The sequence below is a fragment of the Echiichthys vipera genome (assembly GCF_963691815.1).
Source record: "Echiichthys vipera genome assembly, chromosome: 20".
Lineage (NCBI taxonomy): Eukaryota > Metazoa > Chordata > Actinopteri > Perciformes > Trachinidae > Echiichthys > Echiichthys vipera.
Window position 1 is genome coordinate 4182825 of NC_139845.1, and position 24169 is coordinate 4206993.

Sequence of the window (24169 nt, forward strand, 5' to 3'; positions counted from 1 at the left end):
TCAAAGGCTCACAGTCTTACCTGCAAATGAGCGGATAAAGGAGTCGAATTAAAGTACGTTAATGTCACTTTTGTGTCTAATTAATATATAAAAATAAGAGCTTGTTACAGGGGAGGAGGGCGCGGACATCAAGGGAGAGCAAAGGAGCGGTGCGGGCGTCACAAGCTCAGGGGGACGCTGGAGGTGAAGGGACGACAGCGGGAGAAACATCGAGACGAGACGAAGAGATTCAGCGCGGGACGAGACGAGACACTCACATTCAACACGACGCGGCTTGAGTTCAAACAATATATAAACACAATATATAATAATAATATCATATATAGAGTTTTGGAGCCACTGACACAAACGTTAGCGTTGATATTGAACAAGTTTAAGGAGCGCTCGTGCTCAGGTGGCAACAAAAATGATTTTAAATGTTGTTTTTTGCATTTTTAATCATCTATATTTGACTTAAAGTTACAAATGACTTGTTTTAATTACAATTTTTTCTTTTAAATATCTGAGAATTAAACATTTATTCATGTTTAAATTCAATTAATATCATATAAATTAAATTAAAGTGATATTTTAGGCCTGAAAAAAGCCAAATATTCGCTCAAACGTGAGGATTAATCACATTTATCTGTGTTATATTGTTATAAATATTTATATTTTAATATATTTTGGTATTTGGACCAAACCTGCAAAGATTAACTGATTAGTTATATACTTTTAAATTAATCAGCAACTTTTTTGATAATCGATGACTTGGTTTAAGTATTTTCTCAAGAAAAAGTCAAAATTTTGTGATTTTAAAACAAATTAAAATCCAAAAATAAATGAAAAACTTTGAGTTTATTACTTTAATTGATTATTAAAATAATTAAAGCCGCCCTGCAGTTAAATATAAAGTAAGTTTCCTAAAAGAGAAGTTAGAAAAAAGGAAATATAAAGGATAAAAAAATAAATATTAATGTGTAAAATGTGGATAAACAGACGATAACACGAAGTCTCTGGGTTCAGTTTCATGGAATTAAATATTGGTTGAACCCAAACAGACAAACGTTGACGATGACAACAACAACAACAACAACAACAGCAGCAGCAGCAGCAGCAGCAGCAGCAGCAGCAGCAGCAGCAGCAGAAGCAGCAGCAGCAGCAGCAGCAGCAGTGACAGCAGCAGCAGCAGCAGCAGCAGCGACAGCAGCAGCAGCAGCAGCAGCAGCAGCAGCAGCACTGACAGCAGCAGCAGCAGCACTGACAGCAGCAGCACTGACAGCAGCAGCACTGACAGCAGCAGCAGCAGCAGCAGCAGCGACAGCAGCAGCAGCAGTGACAGCAGCAGCAGCAGCAGCAGCGGCAGCGGCAGCAGCAGCGACAGCAGCAGCAGCAGCAGCAGCAGCAGCAGCAGCAGCAGCAGCACTGACAGCAGCAGCAGCACTGACAGCAGCAGCAGCAGCAGCAGCAGCAGCAGTGACAGCAGCAGTGACAGCAGCAGCAGCAGCAGCGACAGCAGCAGTGACAGCAGCAGTGACAGCAGCAGCAGCGGCAGCGGCAGCAGCAGCGACAGCAGCAGCAGCAGCAGCAGCAGCAGCAGCAGCAGCAGCAGCACTGACAGCAGCAGCAGCAGCAGCAGCAGCAGTGACAGCAGCAGTGACAGCAGCAGCAGCAGCAGCAGCAGTGACAGCAGCAGCAGCAGCAGCAGCAGTGACAGCAGCAGCAGCACTGACAGCAGCAGCAGCAGTAACAGCAGCAGCAGCAGCAGCAGCAGCAGCAGCAGCAGTGACAGCAGCAGCAGCACTGACAGCAGCAGCAGCAGTAACAGCAGCAGCAGCAGCAGCAGCAGCAGCACTGACAGCAGCAGCAGCAGTAGCAGCAGTAGCAGCAGTAGCAGCAGTAGCAGCAGCAGTGACAGCAGCAGCAGCAGCAGCAGTGACAGCAGCAGCAGCAGCAGCAGCACTGACAGCAGCAGCAGCAGCAGCAGCAGCAGTGACAGAGGCTCAGTACTTACACAGAGAAGGAGTCGGGGGGAGCAGAGAGGCGGCGCAGATCAGCTGCACACACCTTCTGAATACTACGGCAGCACACACACACACACACACACGCGCGCACACATACACACACGCACACACACACACAAACACACACAGGAGAGAGGAGGGGAGGAAGGGAGGTTAGGAAGAGGAGGAGGAGGAGGTGAGGAGAGAGGAGAAGAGGAAGAGGAGGGGGGAGGAGGAAAGTATGGGGAGGAAGTGAGGAGAGGAGGGGGAGTTAGAGAGGAGGAGGAGAGGAGGAGAGGAAGAGGAGGAGAGGAAGAGGAGGGAGGAGGAGAGGAGGAAGAGGAGGAGGAAGAGGGGAGAGCAGGAGGGGGAAGAGAGGAAGCGGAGGAGGAGGAGGGGAGGAAGAAGAGGAGGAGGGGAGGAAGTGGAGGAGGTAGAGGGGAGGAAAACAAGAGGCGAAGAGGAGGAGGAAGAGAGAGGAGGAGGAGGGGGAGGAGGGGAGGAGCAAGAGGGGAGGAGAGGATGAGGAGAGGAAGAGAGATGGGGAGGAAGAGAGGAAGAGGAGAGGAGGAGGAGGAAGAGGAGGAGGGGAAGAGGAGGGAAGAGAGGAAGAGGAGAGGAGGAAGAGGACGGGAGGAGGAGAGGAAGAGGTGGAGCAAGAGGGGAGGAAGAGGGGAGGAGGAGAGGAAGAGGAGGGGAGAGGAGGAGGAGGGGAGGAAGAGAGGAGGAATGGAAGAGGAGAAGGGGAGGGAAGGGGGAGAGAAAGAAAAGAGCGATAAGAAAAAAAGGAGAGAAGAAAGAGAGGAGAGGGAGATGAGATCATGAAGGAGAGAAGGAAATGATGGCAGAAGGAGAGAGCAGATAGAGGAGTAAAAATGAAGAAGAGCAGAGGGAGGAGTAAAAATGAAGAAGAGCAGATAGAGGAGTAAAAGTGAAGAAGAGCAGAGGGAGGAGTAAAAGTGAAGAAGAGCAGAGGGAGGAAGGAGAGAAGGAAAACACATGAAAACCATAAACAGTGATGAAGGTCGTTGACAGAGACGACAAACAGAGAAGCCCAGAGGTGAGAAACACACGAGTGCAGCAGCGGAGCGTCAAGCAGCTGTTCACTCCAGTTACTGTGCACTTCTGTCTCTACGCGCTCACACTTACTGTGCACTTCTGTCTCTACGCGCTCACACTTACTGTGCACTTCTGTCTCTACGCGCTCACAGTTACTGTGCACTTCTGTCTTTACGCGCTCACAGTTACTGTGCACTTCTGTCTCTACGCGCTCACAGTTACTGTGCACTTCTGTGTCTATGCGCTCACAGTTACTGTGCACTTCTGTCTCTACGCGCTCACAGTTACTGTGCACATCCGTCTCTACGCGCTCACACTTACTGTGCACTTCTGTCTCTACGCACTCACACTTACTGAGCACTTCTGTCTCTACGCGCTCACACTTACTGTGCACTTCTGTCTCTACGCGCTCACACTTACTGTGCACTTCTGTCTCTACGCGCTCACAGTTACTGTGCACTTCTGTCTCCACGCGCTCACAGTTACTGTGCACTTCTGTGTCTACGCGCTCACACTTACTGTGCACTTCTGTGTCTATGCGCTCACAGTTACTGTGCACATCTGTCTCTACGCGCTCACAGTTACTGTGCACTTCTGTCTCTACGCGCTCACACTTACTGTGCACTTCTGTCTCTACGCGCTCACACTTACTGTGCACTTCTGTCTCTACGCGCTCACAGTTACTGTGCACTTCTGTCTCTATGCGCTCACAGTTACTGTGCACTTCTGTCTCTACGCGCTCACAGTTACTGTGCACTTCTGTCTCTACGCGCTCACACTTACTGTGCACTTCTGTCTCTACGCGCTCACAGTTACTGTGCACTTCTGTCTCTATGCGCTCACAGTTACTGTGCACTTCTGTCTCTACGCGCTCACAGTTACTGTGCACTACTGTCTCTACGCGCTCACACTTACTGTGCACTTCTGTCTCTACGCGCTCACACTTACTGTGCACTTCTGTCTCTACGCGCTCACAGATACTGTGCACTTCTGTCTCTACGCGCTCACACTTACTGTGCACTTCTGTCTCTACGCGCTCACACTTACTGTGCACTTCTGTCTCTACGCGCTCACACTTACTGTGCACTTCTGTCTCTACGCGCTCACAGTTACTGTGCACATCTGTCTCTACGCGCTCACACTTACTGTGCACTTCTGTCTCTACGCGCTCACAGTTACTGTGCACTTCTGTCTCTACGCGCTCACAGTTACTGTGCACTTCTGTCTCTACGCGCTCACAGTTACTGTACACTTCTGTCTCTACGCGCTCACAGTTACTGTGCACTTCTGTCTCTACGCGCTCACAGTTACTGTGCACTTCTGTCTCTACGCGCTCACAGTTACTGTACACTTCTGTCTCTACGCGCTCACAGTTACTGTGCACTTCTGTCTCTACGCGCTCACAGTTACTGTGCACTTCTGTCTCTACGCGCTCACAGTTACTGCAGCTGAATACAGATAGAAACACAGGTAAACATGTAAACAGGTATTAGTGCTGCGGGGACTGGAGGAGTGTTAGTTACAGACATCAGCACCGTGGTTACACATTCAGGCTACATCCACACTAAAAATACGTCAAAGTGGGAAAATCATCCTGTGGTCTTTTTCGGCACTTTGACGAACTATGACATTGAAATGCTCTTATATGGATTTGTTTGTGATAAAACCAGAATATTATAATCTATGAAACAGTTCAATTAGCACGCATAATGAGTACTTTTGGCACTAAGTTAATTTTGCTTTAAATACTTTTACTTAAGAACAATTTTGACATATCTGAACTTCACTTAAGTGTGTTTATTCTACATTAAACGTCTACTCTCTTACACTTATTTGACACAAAAAAACAGAATATAATATTCTTATAAAGCTTTTAAATTAGCCGGCATAATGAGTACTTTAGCACTAAGTTGATTTTGCTCGTGATACTTTTAAGGAACCTCCTGAATTCAGATATTTATGATGGAGTATTTTCACTTCGCGTTCAGTAAACGATCGTCTTACGGCGCAACAGCAGCTCTGCCGCTTCGTCCCCCGACAGGAATCAATAAACGTCTCCTTTTATTCTCCTTCTCCGCTGACACAACCACACAGTGCAACATGTCAGTGAGTGAGCGGAGATCTCCCCGGTCGCTCTTGTTTTGATTAAATTGAACATCCCTCCTCTGATTGTGGTTTGGCAGAGCTGAAGGGAGAGGAGTGAATGTCAGCTCCCACTAAACAGATTGTATGACTCACTCACTCACTCGGTCGGTCGGTGCAACCCGGGCTTTTACAACACTGCTGGCCTAGTTCTTCTATGTGTGTGTGTGTGTGTGACTCACTCGTTGAGCAGGGGCACAGAGGTGCGTCTCTTGCTCTTCTGGACCATGTTCGCCTGATTTCGAAGCGAGATGCGGAGGGTCGAGGGAGCCAGTCGACACGGCTCACCGTCCACCTACACGCGCACACGATGAACCATTAATAACAGTGTTAATACGATACTTATATGATACAACACAAGGCCTTGTTTTCAGGGGAAGAATAGAACAGAACTGACTACTTTGCACATTTGTTTCATGTGGCAGGTGCGTAGGAGAGAGACGAGTAGTTCAAAAGTTCAAAACAAACTCCCGCACACTTTCTTATTTGCAAAGACGTACCAGTACTACACCTTCATTATCTATTTAATCATCAGTGTGAAGCCTTAAAGTGGAATTCCGGCGTAAAATCATCCCCTTTTCGGCAAATGCGCTCATCAAATAAGCCATCGAGACAGTTTTTTTCATGTATGAACTATTAATGGAGAAATATGGTAGAGTCGCTAACAGAAGCACGTGGCTAACACTGATTAGCTCGGGGCAGTACGGTGAAGGCATTCAAAGGTCTTTTTTAACCACTAATGCTGCTGAAAATAACAGCAAACCTCTGCAGCAGCATGAGAAGAGTCCCTACACACAAAACAAAGCACCAATGGGCTCCTTCCTTTGGGATTGACTTTGGTAATCCACTTGAATGGACTTTACTATGAGAGGAGCTGGTACAGGGGCCAGTAGGTAAGTCTTTAAAACGCTCTTTTAATAAACTCTGGGTTCACTAACTACGCTGTTGGTGCTTTGTTGTGTGTGTAGGGACTCTTCTCATGCTGCTGCAGAGGTTTGGTGTTATTTTCAGCAGCATTAGTGGTTAAAAAAGACCTTTGAATGCCTTCACCGTGCTGCCCCGTGCTTATCAGTGTTAGCCACGTCCGGCTGTTAGCGACTCTCCAGGATTTCTCCGTTAATAGTTGTTACTTGATGGTTTATTTGATGAGCGATGGAATTTCACTTTAACAGGGAAGTGTGGTCATATGAGGTCTGTAACTCTGCTCTCGTCAAATCCACCAGACTCTATTGACAAAAACATTGATTTTACCTCACAGAAGCACCGGAGTTGTTGGTCTACTGCTGCCTCTAACTGTTAGTTGTTTGTTAATTCCCTAACCCATGACATAACTAAAATCAAAGACACACAGTAAGACAAACAAACTAACAGATCGAGGCAGCGGCAGACCAACAACTCCTGTGTTTCAGTGAAATCACTGTTTTTGTCAACGGTGGCTTCAACAAGAGCATGAATAAGCTCCAGATCCTACCGTTTAAACTCAAACACAACTGTCTGACAGCAAAGTGAAGGGGTGAAAATATTCTAAATAAAGCGAACACTTAAACAGATATTGTTTTTTTTATGTGTCTAAAATATGTTTAGCTGACCGCCATCTACTGTAGGTAACACATCGACTCACACAACCACACTTTAAAATATCTAAACTCTTTCTTTAGATGAAGCAGACTTCATCCAAAAGTCACATAGTTACATGACATTGACATTGAAGGTGTATAGTTGATACATAAGCACAAGCTACATAGAAGAAAAGGGCGGTTTAATGGTCTCCTCAAAGATAAAATGTGTTTGTGATGTGATTTAGATGGAAGACAAGAGTCCATCTTGTGTTTTATTTCTCATAACCTGAGAATAAAAAGGTTCCCTGGGGAGTTTTAGAGCTGTTTTTTCTCTTTGAGTGGGTCCCTGTTTGATAATCTTGTGCGTGCGTGCGTACTTTCCATTTCTATTGTCCTGTCATGTTTTGTGAAACGTGAATTTGTAAGAAGAAGAAGAATTACTTTATTTATCCTGCAACGGGGATATTGAATTTTTTCACTCATATTATTAATCATGTTACACACACAGGCCCGAAATACACACACATGCACAGGAGATGAACTGGCAGCTCTCCAGCCACCAGTCCACACTCCATACATGGTCCACACGGGGACTTGAACCAGCGACCCTACGGTTCCAAGCCAAGCCACCTATGGACTGAGCTACTGCCGCCCCCGTAAGCAGCGTCTAAAACAGTTTGAAGGACGGAACTGAAAGTGAGCCGCAGGTTTCTGCTCAAATCCAAATCTGCATGCTGTGTGAACATCTTTTACACTTTTAAACCCTTTTTAAATCTTATTTTTAACCTTTTACACGCCTGAATTATTCTTCTGGTGCAAAAATGTGGTTTCCTCCCGTCTCGTTTTACTTTCTGCAGCTATAATCTGATAATAACAGTAATTTCAGTCGCTCAACAGGGTGATAATGTCACCTGAACAGGTACGGTCTTGAAGGTAGTTAGGACGACTTCTCTGCACTGATGCAGCCTCTCCCCGTGACCGCCGACCTGTAGCGCCGCCTGGAGGACAACAGGGAGCGTTACACCACCACCAAGTGTAACAATCACATGTCACTTCTCCTTTCTGATCCCTGTTTCTCTCACCAGTGACGCCATGGTGAAGCCAATCACCTCGATGCAGCCGTCGTCATGGCGCTGCGGCTCAAAGTCCCGGTGGTCGCCGGTGTTTCCCCACGGCATGGTGCCCGCACAGTACCTGCACAAAAATGTAAATACGCAACGTCTTAGATCATCTATGCACCTTCAATGTCATCGTGGAACCTCAGGTGTCATCACGCAACAACTCAAATGTCTCTTTTCCTCTATTTCTCCGTATTTTCTCCATAGTGCATTTGTTTTTATCATGTCTGACTGCAGAAATATCGTGACTCCAGGGCGGCGTGGGAGGATTTCACTCGGAGGTGTCAGAGAGGACAAACACTGACAGAGATTTCATTAGTGCTTTGTTCCCTACAGAGCTCTCTTTTTTTTAAATGGATGCTGCTTCAGGAGGTTTTTCACTGCAGGAAACACCGAAAATAAATATAATTAGGTTCAATATTCGGGCATGCAAACGATCCTGGCAGCTCACGTTCGGACGCTTTCACACCGGCCTGATTTAGTTCGGTTGAATCGAAGTTGAGGGAGTTTGCTACGGTTCGTTTGTGCAGGCGGGGATGCAGCGATCGCACTCGGGTGAGAAAAATAACAAGTAAATGCACACAAAAGTGCAACAGAACATACATAATTAATACATGACATGCACATACAATCATACGCATGTGTCCCAGTTGAGGAAACATGAGGAAACAGATCTGTATCAGACAGAGCTTTGACTTTATAATTTGTGTATCTGGTAAAAACGCTTCCCAAGCTGTGCAACTCGACATGTTTGAAACAAATCCTGTAGGGTATCTGTTTTTTAAGAGTCCCCCTTCACTCAAAAATGTGTGTTTTTTTAAAAGAACACATTAAAATTAAACAAATATCTTTATGACACCATTTCTAAATCACCCCAAGCATCGTTTTCTGCTTTATATGTTCTGTAAAAAAGCTTTTCATAAGGGCAAATACTGGAAAACAGTCACGCTGATACTGAAAGATAGTGATAGGCTGGTAATATATATATATATTTATATCAGTACATTACCCTGGACTGGTGCGTTCACTGACCTGGGAATGTTTAGAAACACGATGCACTGAAATTTCAGCTCCTGGATCTTGGGAGTGAGGTCGGTGCCGTCGCACTGAGAAACACACAGACGGAGAAAATGATCATCTGTGGCTTTGAGCGCCACATTCACAACCTGCTCTCCCTCTCAGCGCTCAGTGCCAACACTCTCACTGTTACACCCACCTGTTGGGATGTGAAGAGGTGGACAGTGACGGATACGGGTCAAAGGTCACGTCAGACCTGCGCGCTCAAGGACGCCCTCGAGGAGTTGTTTCAGCAACGAGGAATGTGGAGAATTATCGACCGGAGGCATAAAGTGTCGTCTGAACGTGTGAAGCGACGACGCCAGCAAAGTCTATTAGTCTATGTTTACTGAGCAGTCTGATGTAAGTCTGGTGATAGTCTATGTTTTTCTTCTTCTCAACAAATCCCATGAAAATACCAAAACAAACAATGAATATTTATATTTATAGGTACTGTATATATATACATATCTTCTTCCTTTGTGCTTTAAAGCTCCAGTGTTGTCCAAAACTATTAAAAACACATCAATGAGACACACTGCTGCACTGCGTGACATGTTCCCTCGACACCATGAACACACACACACATGCACGCACACACACACACTTTTCTCTTTTTTGCTTTTTTAAATGTTTATGTTACGTTTGTGAAGTAAACTAAACTAAACTTTTGTATTTTTATGAGTATTTCTTTGAATCTTTAAGCCTTTTTTCTAAAAATATCTGCCTCAGTGTTGAAGCAATGTCTGTAGAGTGGAGTCATAAAAAATTACTAATAAGTGAATAAATGTGGAAATATAAAAAGTCATGGTCATGAAAGCTGGGTCAGGACCCAAAGAACCAGGTCACGGGTACAAGTGTCTGAAATGTGTTTCCTCAGGAGGGGGGCTGGAGTCTCCCTTAGAGAGAGGGGGAGAAGTTCAGCATCCGTGAGGAACTCGGAGTAGAGCCGCTGCTCCTTTGCGTTGAAAGGAGCCAGTTGAGGTGGTTCAGGATCATCTGGTAAGGATGAACCCTGGGCGCCTCCCTAGGGAGGTGTTCCAGGCACGTCCAGCTGGGAGGAGGCCTCGGGGAAGACCCAGGACCAGGTGGAGAGATTAGATCTCCACACTGGCCTGGGAACGCCTCAGGATCCCCCAGTTAGAGCTGGTTAATGTGGCCCGGGAAAGGGAAGTTTGGGGTCCCCTGCTAAAGCTGCTGCCCCAGAGTACTGACCCCGGATAAGAGGCTGAAGATGAGATGAGATAATTGAATTAATTAAACCTGTATTCTTGTTTGTTTTATTTTCTCCTTGATTTGTAACTTATTGTGATGTTTGTTGTTTGCGTTTTGTTCCTTCTTTGTTGTTGGTAACGATATAAAACGACTGGTAAATACTGATGTCAGACATATTTACTTTGGGGATTTGTGACGGCCGCCTTTTCATTATTTTCTGACATTTCGCGGAGGGTCAGTGAAGAAAACACTCCTCAGAATCAATAATGAGGATGATTGTGTGAAGGACGCTCCACCAGCGGCGGACGGCGTTTACAAACACCCGGGCGAGTCGCTGCCCAGACATGTCGACGTGGAGAAGGATACGGACTGAGGGCGCGTTAACACTCACCACCACTCTGACGTGCTTGGACAAATCCCTCGAGCTTCTCTGGAGGAAATCTGAGAACGCAGCCTGCACACACACACACACACGCACACACACACACACACACACACACACACACACACACACGCACACACACACACACGCACACACACACACACACACACACACACACACACACACACACACACACACACACACACACACGGACAGAGAAAAGGGTCTAATCAAACAGTATTACCGTACGTGTCATTTCCCTCATTAAAACTCCCACTGCACGCTTCCTCTCACAGTCCCACCCTTCATTTAAGCATCAAAGTTTAAATTTGAATTAAACAAATTCACAACCAACAAAAAGAAGAAGCACGGCCGACAATTAATTCTCTAACACCTGGACACTTCTTCTTTTTGTGTGTGTCTCGATGTGATGTTGTATTTTATTTTTATTATCTTATCTCACTTTTTACCATTTATTTAAGATTTAAAATCCCTTTTCCAGAGGAGTCCCTTTGTAAAGTTTCACATTTAGAACAAAAACAACACACGACTAAACAAGATAAAACAACATTAAAGATAAAGAAGTGCTCAGAGACGGTACAAGTCCTTAATCCTGCTTTATATATATATATATATATATACACACGTAACAACACACATACATGCATTTTGTCTTTTTGTATTCACGGTTTTCTCTTTAATTGTTTTATTGCCTTTTTGTATTTGCTGATTTTCATGAGCACTACACTACTAAAGACAATTACACTTACATTAGAATACAATTAATAATTACTCTTACACACCTGGACACTTCTCTTCTTCTTCTTTTTGTGCAATAACTTTATCCACCAATTAAGTGTAATAATCTAATGTTACTGCTCATTTCTGTCTTACACAGTCAAACATATTTGATCTTATTTCCTCTACATTTAAAGTACCATATTTTCCACATTATAAGGCGCACCTTCAATGAACGTCTTATTTTGAAACTTTGTTCATATATAAGGAGCACCACATTATAAGGCGCATAGAACAGACGCTACAGTCGAGGCTGGGGTTTCGTTAAGGACCGCCTCTAAACTCATTGATGTTAAGTTAGCGTGCTAGCGCGAGTAGCATCCAGCTGCAGACCCGGAGCACAAGCCCCTCACTTGACACAAGTCCCTGGGGCTTGTGTCAAGTGAGGGGCTTGTGCTCGGGGTCTGCAGCTGGATAGTATTGGCTAGCGCTGCTTTAGGTGCGCCTTATAGTGCGGAAAACACGGTATCTGATTTAACTTTCTCTGCATTTGATTTGACCTGTATTCTTACATCTACCGCATATATATATATATATTTATTTATAAGAGTTTATTGCATACTGCTTATTGTTTCTTATACTTTCTGTTCTGAGTTCACTGGTCATCCTGTACCAGGGGTCTGCAACCCGCGGCTCTTCAGCCCCTTTTCAGTGGCTCCCTGTAGCTTTGCCAAAAAACTATATAAACAACGTGTAAATAACGTCTTTTTTTGCACAGTGGTGAGGGAACACCTTTTATCTTAAGGTTCAAGGTGATTTTTAAAAAATATTACGTGAGAAACTAAAATATGCGTCACATCCTATGTCGTCTACATCACAGCGCCTTTCCCTGCAGGAGGCTGATCTGGAGTTGGTGACCCGCGCTGGTATGCTAGCCGCGGATAAACCCCCCAAAAAACATTATCAGAGGAAAATAGTGTTGCGTGGACGTATTAATTTGCTTCCACATGATGATGGCTTACCTGTTTTCTTGATATGTGGCGAGAAACAACCTTTTTTATGACGGGTAATAATAGGAATAAATTGTGAAACAATAACTATATATAAACCTTTATAAGCTGTGACATCAAATATGTTTTGCGGCTCCAGACAAGAGGGGGCAAAATGGCTCCTTTGATACTAAAGGTTACAGACCCCTGTCCTATACTGTAGGTTTTTAGACCTTCCTTGTGTTTCTTAAGCTGCTGTAAACTTAATTTCCTTGCGGGAGTTCATCCCCAGAGGATCAATGAAGAGAAGTTTAATTCCTGAATAAATAAAAGGTCAAAATGAATCATTTACATGTTGCAGATTGCACCTCTGACACGTGTTCATTATTGATCTAAAATAACCGTTAAGTGCGATTAACTCGTGCTTAGAGTGACACCACAACGTGAGAGCGTGCATGAAACTCACCCCTGCGTAGAACATCTTGTTGCGGAAGCGACTGTTGAACTTTTCTGGGTTGGCCTCTGGAAGAAGACGCAATCAGAGAGGCGGGAATCAAAAAACAACACAGAAACAGCACAAACACAGCACAGAGGAGTGAAGACGGTGAGGAAAGCGTCTCTCAGTGGGTCCTGAATGACTTAATGGAGTAAAGCAGAGTTAAAAGAGGCTGAAGTGTGAATAAATAAAGACATTTGAACAGATGTCACAGACCTCTGGACTCGTGGAACTCCAGAGTGACGTGAGCGTCGAAGCCCAGGCTGAAGTAGTTGTTGAACACGTTCAGAGGCAGCTGAGGACACAGGAGACACTCGTGTTAGAGTCTTTGTTCACGCGGAGAGCTCGTGTTCAGATGGGTTCAGACGCAGCAGCAGCAGCAGAAGCAGCGCCGTAGGAACCCAAGGCTGCGACCCTCGGACCGGCTCTTGGTTCTTTAAAGGACGTCACGAGGCACGACCCAAAGGCCGGATCAGAGTGACGACGAGGAGGGGGCTTTAACGTTTCTTCTTTTTTTAAGACTATTTTCTTCCTTGTATCATTTCCTTTTCCTCCCATTGTTTCCTTTCCTTCTCATTATCTCCTCCTTTCCTTTCCTCATCCTTCTCCCTTCCTTTCCTTTCCTCCTCATATCCTTTCCTTTCCTCCTCATATCCTTTCCTTTCCTCCTCAAATCCTTTCCTTTCCTCCTCATATCCTTTCCTTTCCTCCTCATATCCTTTCCTTTCCTCATCCTTCTTCCTTCCTTTCCTTTCCCCTTTCTATCCGTTCCTCTCCTTTCCTTTCCTCATCCTTCTCCCTTCCTTTCCACCTCATTTCCTTTCCTCATCCTTCTTCCTTCCTTTCCTTTCCTCATCCTTCCTTTCTTTTCCTTTCCTCCTCATATCACTTTCTTTCCTCATCCTTCTTCCTTCCTTTCCTCCTTATATCCTTTCCTTTCCTCTTCCTATCCTCATCCTTCTTCCTTCCTTTCCTCCTCATATCCTTTCCTTTCCTCTTCCTATCCTCTTCCTTCTCCTGTCCTTTCCTTTCCTCCTCATATCCTTTCCTCATCCTTCTTCCTTCCTTTCCTCCTTATATCCTTTCCTTTCCTCTTCCTTCTCCTGTCCTTTCCTTTCCTCCTCATATCCTTTCCTCATCCTTCTTCCTTCCTTTCCTCTTCCTTCCTTTCCTCATCTTTCTCCTTTCCTTTATCTCCTTCTTTCCATTCCTCATCATTCTCATTTCCTTTCCTCCTCTGATCCTTTCCTTTCCTTTCCTCTTCCTTTCCTTTCATCATCCTGTCATCATCGTCTCAGTGTTTGTTTTTCTGCAGGTAAAACACGTTCAGTAGCCGATCGACAAAAAAGAGAAAGGGAGAACAATAACACCGCTAACATCCTCACAACTGCACTATAATTATAACAACAACAACGACAGCATCATAATAATGACAAGAACACACACACACACACACACACACACACACACACACACACACACACACACACACACGCTCTGACCTTCTGTGTGCCGTCCTCCGGCTGCGCTGCACCTTTCTCTACCAGCAGGTTCCAGCGGTCCAGCTGCACCACGGACCCGTCCTCCACCTGACACAGGACCTTGGACACCGGCTCGTCCGTGTAGCCCTGCAGAGGAGGACGCCAACAACGCCACACGTGTGAGACAGAGCGAGGGAACGGGAGATGAAACAAAGACGGGCAGAGGCTGTAATTTATCCTATCTGCTGAAATATCCGACACACACACACACACACACACACACACACACACACACACACAAAAGCACACGCACACACACACACACACACACACGTGGAGCGAGGGAAAGAAAGAGCGGCGTAGACGGACAGAGTGTGTAACGATCATCTCTCAGTAAGTGGTCTTTGAGGCAGCTTCACTGAAACCATGATCACCGTAAGAGCACACACACGCACACAAACACACACACACACACACACACACATTAATCGTTCAAGCCAGGTCCCACTAATGGGCAGTGCTTTGTTTGTCTTTCAGTGTTCTCTCCATCCTTCGTCTCTCTGTCGTCTGCTTTTTGTTTTCTGTCTTCCTCTAGACACACACACACACACACACACACACACAAACACACAGACATACACAGACATACACAGACACACACACACACACACACACACACACACACACACACACACACACACACACACACACACACACACACACACACACACACACACACACACACACACACACACACACACTCTGATGATAGTAGAGCTCATCACACGCAGACACACAGGAAGTCACAGGGTCATTCACACCACAGCGGTGAGTAACACAAGTGAGTGTGAGGAAAGAGAGGAGAGAAATTAAAGGAGAGGAACTACGGAGAGGAAGAAATATATAAAAACATGAAATAAAGGAAAATGTTTGTTCCTGACAAAGTCGTTCGCATGTAAAATCTGTCAAAATGTGTTTAAATTTCACTCTAAACTGAAGTAAAGCCGGTTCAAGTGACACACACACAATAATAATAATAATGATAATAATAATAATGCAGATAATGTGTCTTTATCAAGGTTTTTTAAATAAGAACTACTCATTTTTTTTATTATATTGTTCATTTTAGTGATTACGTTTTTTTGCCTTATTTTCCTTTTTTCTCCACTTTTTAAAATCAATTTATTGGTATTTTATTATTTTAAAATATACTGTTATTTTATTTTATTATGTTTTTACTGTAAATTGTAAATTTTCCTTTATTTTTACTTTACTTTTAAATCTTTAATTGGATTTTTTAATATATTGTTTTTTGTAAAATGTATTTTTCCCTTATTTCCTTTTTTTAAATCAATTATTTAGTATTTTATTATTTTTTATACACTTTTTTTATTATATATTTACTGTAAATTGTATTTTTTCCTTTTCTCTCCACTTTTTAAAATCAATAAATAGATATTTTATTATTTGAAAATACATTTTTTAAATTATATTTTTACTGTTAATGTCATTAATGTTTTGATTTTTGAGTTTTTCAGCTGATTCAGCGCGTTGTTGTGTTTTTAATGTTGTTAATGTTGCAGTTTTGGGCCCAAACCTGATTAAAAACCTGACTTTTACTGCTTTTTTTGATCCAGAGGACACAAACACAGATCATTAAAGACACTACACAGATTATAAAGTCTGCATTTAAAGAATAAAATACAAAAACACTGGAAACCTGCACGATGCGACCAGATTCACGCCTGAGGGAAAACTGAGGACTCAACGCTCGGGTGTAAAGAACGAGTGTTTTTATGGAAGCAGCTTCTAATTTTAGCTGATTTGATGTTTTTTTCCTGCGTAAAAGGAAGAGAAGAAGACGATCAACGCGGCAGCGACACCGGACAGAGACAGGATAGAGGTCATCAGAGGGAGCCGTCAGCAGCGAGCAGCGTCCTCACGTGACGCGTCGTGGCTCGCAGAGGTCGGGCGGCGACTCGGGGTCAGGGTTCAGAGGAAGAGTTACGCAGGAACGACTCTGTCGCACACTTCCTGGAATGTGGGAGTTTTTTTCTGTCGCTCAGACGAGACTGAGAGGAAACACTTATTTATTTTTAATAAACATTTTTTATTTTTTAGATATTTTCATTCTTTGATATTTGTCTAATTTATTTTTACTTTATTTAATTTATTTTTTTACTTTAAATCTTTTTTAATATAATGTTAATTTTTGTTAATTATTATTAATTATTTCTTTATTTTTTAAAAATATCAATTAATTAGCATTTATTATTTTTAAATAAACTGTTTTTTATTATATTTTTTTACTGTTAATTGTATTTTCCCCCTAATTTTTTAAAATATACTGTTTTTATTCTATTTGTTTCACTGCAAGATGGACTTTTATTTAAAATCTTAAACAATTTAATTTTCCTTGTGTTTAATATAAATTCCCAGCAGCACACGGACCCTACGGAGACAAATAAACCGTTCTTTTATGCGGACCGTGATGCGACGAAACGACCTGAACTCCAGGGAGGAGAAGCTGCTGCAGCGTCCTGCCGCGCACAAGTCAAGGCTAACACTCACCCCGCCCCAGTTGAGCGTCCTGGCGAGGTCATTTCCTGTTCCCAGAGGAAGAACAGCGACCGGAGGCTGGGGGTTCATCTGCAGCTCGTCCAGCGCGGACAGGATCCAGCCCACCTACGCAGAGACAGGCACAGAACGGAGCGATGCAGAGATTTACTACAGAATCAATGGAAGTAGATCATGAGACCAAAGTTGAGTTTCTAACTTTGAAGAGCAGCAGAGATGTTCTGCTTTAAGTCACAGAATCAGAAACAGTTCAACGAACTAATTTGACTTTTTTAACGATTCAGCGCTCATTAAAACAATGATGTTTGAAAAGTGGATCAACCTCGAAACTGGAGACATTTTAACCACCGTGCTTTGCTTCAAGGTCGTACCTTTAAAGCCCTTTACTCCCCGGATGATCACTTCTCTTTACCAGAAACAGCATAAATGTATAAACAGTGAATAAAGATGGAGCACGCGCCTCTACTTCCTCCCGCAGTACAAAAATGAAGCCAAAATACCCGAAATACGGACGCCATCTTGCTCATTTGGAGCCAATCACAGCTCACTATCTTTACATTTCACCACATTTTAATGCTTTAAATGATAGAAAAACTGTTTTTTTAATTTATTTGATTGTGTTCCCTGTCGTCAAACCTCTGCGTGCAGGTAAATTAATAAAAACATGGGGGAAAATGATCCTATTTTGCGTGCAGGACACCTTTGAACGAGGTATCGAGTAGGGGTGGAACGGTTTACTGAAAAAATCCGTCCCGTTCGGTACGCATGTCACGGTTCGGTACACGTGTGTGCCGTTCGGTTTATGAGGTGCAATGTAGCGTAAGCCTTCATGACCGCTGTCTTCTCTCGTATCCATCTCAGCGCTACGTCTCTGCGCTACGTCTCTGCGCTACGTCTCTGGGCTACGTCTCTGGGCTACGTCTCTGCGCTACGTCTCTGCGCTACTTCTCAGCACGTAAAATCCCGGCGCGCTGGGAGACTTGATCCAAGCGCGCCCTGTAGGCACACGGCCACAACGCTACGCACGCTCTCGCTACGCACGCTCACGCCCGACTTACATCAGGGAACATGTTCTGTTCAATTCTATTTTATTTATAGTGCCAAATCATAACAAAAGTTATCTCAGGACACTTTACAGAGTAGGTAAAGACCACACTCTATGACTAATTTATGATTTACACAGACCCTGTGTCCGAAACCTATCAGTTAGTTAATAAATTAATAAAAACATCCATCGTTTTAAGTAGATTTCTCTTTTTTTCTTATGCACTTTGATTTATTTTATGTTCTCATTGTTGTTGTTTGCTTTATGATTCTCCTTATTCGTGCATTTGTTGTATGTTTTCGGTATTGTTGACATGTTAAAAAAACATTATACTGTTGTGTTTTATGCGTTTAGTACGAAGCACTTTGCAGCACTGGTTCTGATGAGTGCTGCACAAATAAACGTTATTATTTACAGGGGAACGGGGTCTTACCGTGCCGTCGCCTCCGCAGGCGAGGATCCTCAGATTTGGCACTTTCCGATACAACTCCAACCTGAACGTTCACACAAAGTGCACAAAGAAGAGAGAGGATGAAGGATAAAAGGCGGCTTCTTCAGCAGGAAGCGGGTCCTGGTTTCATTAAACGCTGCTCGACCCGTGAGCAGAGGAGGCCGACGGCTCAAACAGGGAGAGAAAAGGCATTTTGGGATAAAAGCGTGATGTGAGAATTAGCACCAAAAACACATTTTTACACTTTATTTAACGCGCGATTCAACAACAAGGTGATTCAAAGTACTTCATATAAAACATTAAAAGCATTGGGAGAAATAACACATAAAACATATAAATTTAAAACATATAAAAGGTCAAATTAAAACATATAAAAGGTTTAAAACGCAAAAAAAGGTCATTTTTAAAACGTTACAGATTGTTACAGTGACAGAAGAAAAGAGAAAAGTCTTCAGTCTTGGTTTAAAAGAAGTGGGAGGAGTTGCAGCAGAAAGTCAGTGGCGTCACGTTGAGTTTAATAAAAAGTGAAGGGAACTTACGCCTCTCGCAGCCCGCCCTGTGACAGGTCGAAGACTTGCCGCGGGTTCAGGATCCACATGAACATCTGCAGCACTTTGGCGCCCTGCAGAGACACAGAGGAGGAGTTCAACTACCGCAGCTCTTTGTAGAGAACGTTAACTGCATCACTTCTTTAGTTTGTACTTATTTTATTTCAACATGCTGCTAAACTGCACGCTGCGTATCCTCCTTTCCTTTCCTCTTTCTATCCTTTCCTTTCCTCCTCATATCCCTTCCTTTCCTTTCCTCCTCATATCCTTTCCTTTCCTCATCCTTCTCCCTTCCTTTCCTTTCCTCCTCATATCCCTTCCTTTCCTTATCCTTCTCCCTTCCTTTCCTTATCCTTCTCCCTTCCTTTCCTTTCCTCATCCTTCTACCTTCCTTTCCACATCCTTCTCCCTTCCTTTCCTCCTCATATCCTTTCCTTTCCTTTCTTTTCTTCATCCTTCTTCCTTCCTTCCCTCCTCATATCCTTTCCTTTCCTCCTCACTGCCTTTCCTCATCCTTCTCCCTTCCTTTCCTTTCCTTTCCTCCTCCTTCTCCCTTCCTTTCCTTTCCTCATCCTTCTCCCTTCCTTTCCTTTCCTTTCCTCCTCCTTCTCCCTTCCTTTCCTTTCCTCCTCATATCCCTTCCTTTCCTTATCCTTCTCCCTTCCTTTCCTCCTCATATCCTTTCCTTTCCTCATCCTTCTCCCTTCCTTTCCTTTCCTCCTCATATCCCTTCCTTTCCTTTCCTCATCCTTCTCCCTTCCTTTCCTTTCCTCTTCATATCCCTTCCTTTCCTTTCCTCCTCCTTCTCCCTTCCTTTCCTTTCCACATCCTTCTCTCTTCCTTCTTCCTTCCTTTCCTCCTCATATCCTTTCCTTTCCTCCTCCTTCTCCCTTCCTTTCCTTTCCTCCTCCTTCTCCCTTCCTTTCCTTTCCTCCTCATATCCCTTCCTTTCCTTTCCTCCTCCTTCTCCCTTCCTTTCCTTTCCACATCCTTCTCCCTTCCTTTCCTCCTCATATCCTTTCCTTTCCTCCTCATATCCTTTCCTTTCCTTTCCTCCTCCTTCTCCCTTCCTTTCCTTTCCTCCTCATATCCTTTCCTTTCCTCCTCCTTCTCCCTTCCTTTCCTTTCCTCCTCATATCCTTTCCTTTCCTCATCCTTCTCCCTTCCTTCTTCCTACCTCCCCTCCTCATATCCTTTCCTTTCCTCCTCACTGCCTTTCCTCATCCTTCTCCCTTCCTTTCCTTTCCTCCTCATATCCTTTCCTCCTCCTATCCCTTCCTTTCCTTTCCTCCTCCTATCCTTTCCTCATCCTTCTTCCTTCCTTTCCTCATCTTTCTCCTTCCCTTTATCTCCTCCTTTCCATTTCTCATCCTTCTCATTTGTTTGATGTGATTGATGTTTTTATGCTTATTGTCACTCTGATCCTTTCCCATCTTTGTATTGAAACTGTTGCAAAATCATTTCCCTCGGGATAAATAAATAAAGCTTCTTGAATCGGGAAACTGCGGATCCATGCACACCAGGAACATTTAAATCAACAAAACTAACAGAAAAAAGAGCTGCACTGTTGTTTGTTTCTGCTCTGATTGTGATTAGGAACAAATGTCAGCGTGATTTAAACCCAGTGCGACGATATAACGGCGATATAACGACGTTATACACACACACACGCCCGAAATACACACACATGCAGACAGGACCTATATACATGCAATTAATGGAGAGATGTCAGAGCGAGGAGGCTGCCAGTTACCAGCGCCCCGAGCAGTTGGGGGCTCGGTGCCTTGCTCAACAGCACCTCTGCAGTGCCCAGGAGAACTGGCACCAGCCACCAGTCCACGCTCCATTCATGGTCCACACAGGGACTCGAACAGCAACCCTCCAGTTCCCAGCCAAGTCACCTATGGACTGAGCTTCCGCCGCCCCCGATGATAATGACGATAATGAAGTAAAGCCGAGGTTATCTGATCAAACTAATCCTGTTTGAATAATAATTAAACGAGCCGTCGTCAGCAGATGGCGGATCGTACGAACACGTCTTTGAAATAAATGATGATCCCCGAACATTGGAGGCGTAAATTAATAGAAGACGATGGTTCATAAACGTCTGATGATGTCCTCAGGTGATTGATGCGGATAAGAAAAAGGCTGTGAGGTTCTCAACATTCAGGGTCACGCAGCTTTTCCTCCTGCCATGAAAATGATTTATAGGCCAGAGGAAGAGCTGCTGAATAATTCAGCACGGAGCGATGGAGTGAACGCCGTTACAGGAACTTCCTCCCTGACGCTGAGGAATGAAACATGTCAGAGACGGCTGACCTGGTTGCCTCCACTCTTGGGGTTGACGAAAACCAAGATGGGCTTCATGAGCGGCGAGGGGAGGGGCTTCAAGAGGAAGGGGCGCCATTTAGACTCCTGCAGAAAGAGAGAGGGAGACAGAAGAAGGTGAGAAACGTGCAGAAGAGGAGGCTGTAATAGACTTCTCTTTATCGATCCTTTGGGATGAACTCCCGCAAGGAAATTAAGTTTCCAGCAGTTTACAAAAACACAAGGGAGGTATAAAAACATACAGTAAAGGATAAGAAATAAAGTCTTAAACAATAAACAGTAAACAATAAACTCTTAGTAAATAAACACAGAAAGAACGAGGCTCTCTCTTGGACAAAGCATCATTTTTGGATGCACCTATTTAACTGGAAAAACAGGAAGGTCTCACTGAAGAAGTCCTGTTTTTGGCAGTTTTTTAAGCTTTTATTATGAAGGACAGACAGGAAATGGGGTGAGAGAGAGAGACAGAGGGGGAGACATGCAGCAAAGGGCCACAGGTCGGAGTCGAACCCGCGGCCGCTGCCTCGCGGACCTTCAGCTTCTTTACGTGCTCTAACTGCTGTTCCCCCAGCCTGAAAATAAATTATAGGACGAGGGCAACACACTTTCAGCGTTTGTGCCCGTTTCATACCACCCCCCACCACAGCCACTTCCTGTTTGATCCCATCAGGAAGCGCCAAAAAACGTCAGTTCTCTGAGTGTCCACTAGGGGCAGGTTTCATAACAGAGCAGTTTCTCAGTGAGCCCCATGTTAAACAGGCCGTTTACACAGCATCATTAAACCTGTTTAAGGACAAAAGAACAAACTCGTCTGTTATGTTTAGGTCATATCTCCATGACAACACTGAGGGGGAGGGGCTAGTTTTTATTTCATTGGAGGTTAAAGTTTATGAATAATTAGGGGCGTGGCCTCTTGAGTGACAGCTAGCCTCTGGCCCTCACTTCTCCTCGGAGGTAAACATCAGCCAGATGGACGTATCTCCCTCCCCCCAACGTCACATACATGCCCTTTTTTGGTCAGAGGAAATGAGGCGGAGTCAAAGTCTGACAAGGTGGAGACTCCCGTAGGCGAGGACGATTGTATCAAGTTGAGAGAACGAACTCAAAGAAGAGGCTACGTGAATTTTTTTAACATTTGACTCCTTCTGTGTGGAGTTTGCATGTTGTCCCCGTGTCTGCGTGGGTTTTCTCCGGGTTCTCCGGTTTCCTCCCACAGTCCAAAGACGTGCAGGTGTTCGGTTCATTGATGACTCTAAATCACCCGTAGGTGTGAATGGTTGTCTGTCTCTGTTCGTCTCTATGTGTCCTGTGATAGACTGGCGTCCTGTCCAGGGTGGACAGTCCCCCATGACCCCGGTTGAAGATGAATGGAAATTTAACTTTCTGGGGGCTAAAATGTCCCAGGTTCCTCGAAAGGTTCCTGGGGAAAAGTTCCTGCAGTAGAAAAGCGCCTCGTCGTGGTCGGGTGAGAGTAAACCATAAACCTGAACCTTCTGACAGCGCGTACGCCGTCACAGTGTTACTTACATCCAGTCCCTTCTTGCTTGTCCTTCGTTTGAAAGATGTCCGCTTTTTTCTCCTGGCCGAGTTCTTAAGTGAGCTCTAGGGTAAACACACACACACACACACACACACACACACACACACACACACACACACACACACACACACGCACGCACGCACGCACACACACACACACACAGAGTTCAATGGTTAGTTCACTGTCACCACGTCCCTTGTGATGGTAATTAAAAGTGCAATGAAGCATGTGATGTGACTGAGGGATATTTGTGAGTGTGTGAGTGTGTGTGTGTTTATGTGTGTGTGTGATGACGGAGACACAAACCCAGAGTTCCCTCAGACATTTGTCAGCTCATATCACATCAACACACACACACACACACACACACACACCTTCTTTTAGAGTTTCAAATTTAGATCCAACACAGTCGTTTCTCATCATTGTCACAAAATGACAGCAAGTGAACTTTAAGAGTGTGTGTGTGTGTGTGTGTGTGTGTGTGTGTGTGTGTGTGTGTGTGTGTGTGTGTGTGTGTGTGTGCACCTGTGGTCTCCTGACTTTGATGATCCAGGAGGGCGGGACTATGACTCCAGCGTGGGCCCCCAGGGAGCACGGCTCCTCGATCTGGTGCAGCATGAAACACGTCACCTTGTTGTGGAACTGAAACAAAAGCACTTGTTGTTATTGTTTATAATAATATAATTAATATTAATTAGAAGAATAGAAAGTTTAAATAAGAAATGAAAAACAAAAGTAATATGACACCATCAACTTTAACCACGTGCACTGTTATAACGTATATTAGTGTTTATGTGTGTTAACATTTCCAAATACAGGTTCCAGGGTGGGATTTTTATTTTTTGTATTTTTTTTAAATCAATTAAGATTTTTATCATTAATATTATTATTATTATATAGTAAATGATGGAATAAAACAATAAATTATATTTTTGATTTTTTTTTTGACAAAACGACATATTTATTACATTTTCAAAAATTAATACATTTAAAAAAATATGATTTGTTTATATTGTAATAAAACAGTGTGAACTATTTGTTACATTTTAAAATCTATAATTTATAATCTTTTTAATAGGAATTTGATATAAAAATACATAGTGTAATATGTTTTACATAGAGTAAAACATATTTGTTCAATTTACAAATCAAATTAAAAATTGTTTTAAATAGAAATATTATATAATGCATAAAGTAATAAGACAGTAAAACACATTTGTTAAATTTTAAATACAAGAAATTATAAATATTTTAAATAGAAATATTATATAATACTCGTGTAATAAGAGTATAGCACGTGTTAAACTCAAAAATCAATAAATTATAAATAATTTTAAACAGAAATATTATATAATGCATAAAGTAATAAGACAGTAAAACACATTTGTTAAATTTTAAATACAAGAAATTATAAATATTTTAAATAGAAATAATTTATAATAAAAAAGTGTAATAAGAGTATA

The 24169-nt window shown here is 43.6% G+C and overlaps 1 protein-coding gene across 1 annotated transcript in view; it reads right to left on the reverse strand.

Annotated features, from left to right (window-relative positions):
* dgki (diacylglycerol kinase, iota) overlaps positions 1 to 24169 on the reverse strand; it is a 90793-nt gene that overhangs the window by 11946 nt on the left and 54678 nt on the right. Inside the window, exons 8-22 of the mRNA XM_083934714.1 lie at positions 23232 to 23348; positions 22694 to 22768; positions 21158 to 21253; positions 18830 to 18912; positions 18273 to 18333; positions 16789 to 16902; positions 14239 to 14364; positions 12953 to 13031; positions 12707 to 12762; positions 10523 to 10585; positions 8893 to 8966; positions 7825 to 7936; positions 7654 to 7740; positions 5366 to 5478; positions 1994 to 2056 (exon numbers count right to left, since the gene is read on the reverse strand). Coding sequence (XP_083790840.1) covers positions 1994 to 2056; positions 5366 to 5478; positions 7654 to 7740; positions 7825 to 7936; positions 8893 to 8966; positions 10523 to 10585; positions 12707 to 12762; positions 12953 to 13031; positions 14239 to 14364; positions 16789 to 16902; positions 18273 to 18333; positions 18830 to 18912; positions 21158 to 21253; positions 22694 to 22768; positions 23232 to 23348 — 1319 coding nt within the window. The remainder of the gene's footprint in view (positions 1 to 1993; positions 2057 to 5365; positions 5479 to 7653; positions 7741 to 7824; positions 7937 to 8892; positions 8967 to 10522; positions 10586 to 12706; positions 12763 to 12952; positions 13032 to 14238; positions 14365 to 16788; positions 16903 to 18272; positions 18334 to 18829; positions 18913 to 21157; positions 21254 to 22693; positions 22769 to 23231; positions 23349 to 24169) is intronic.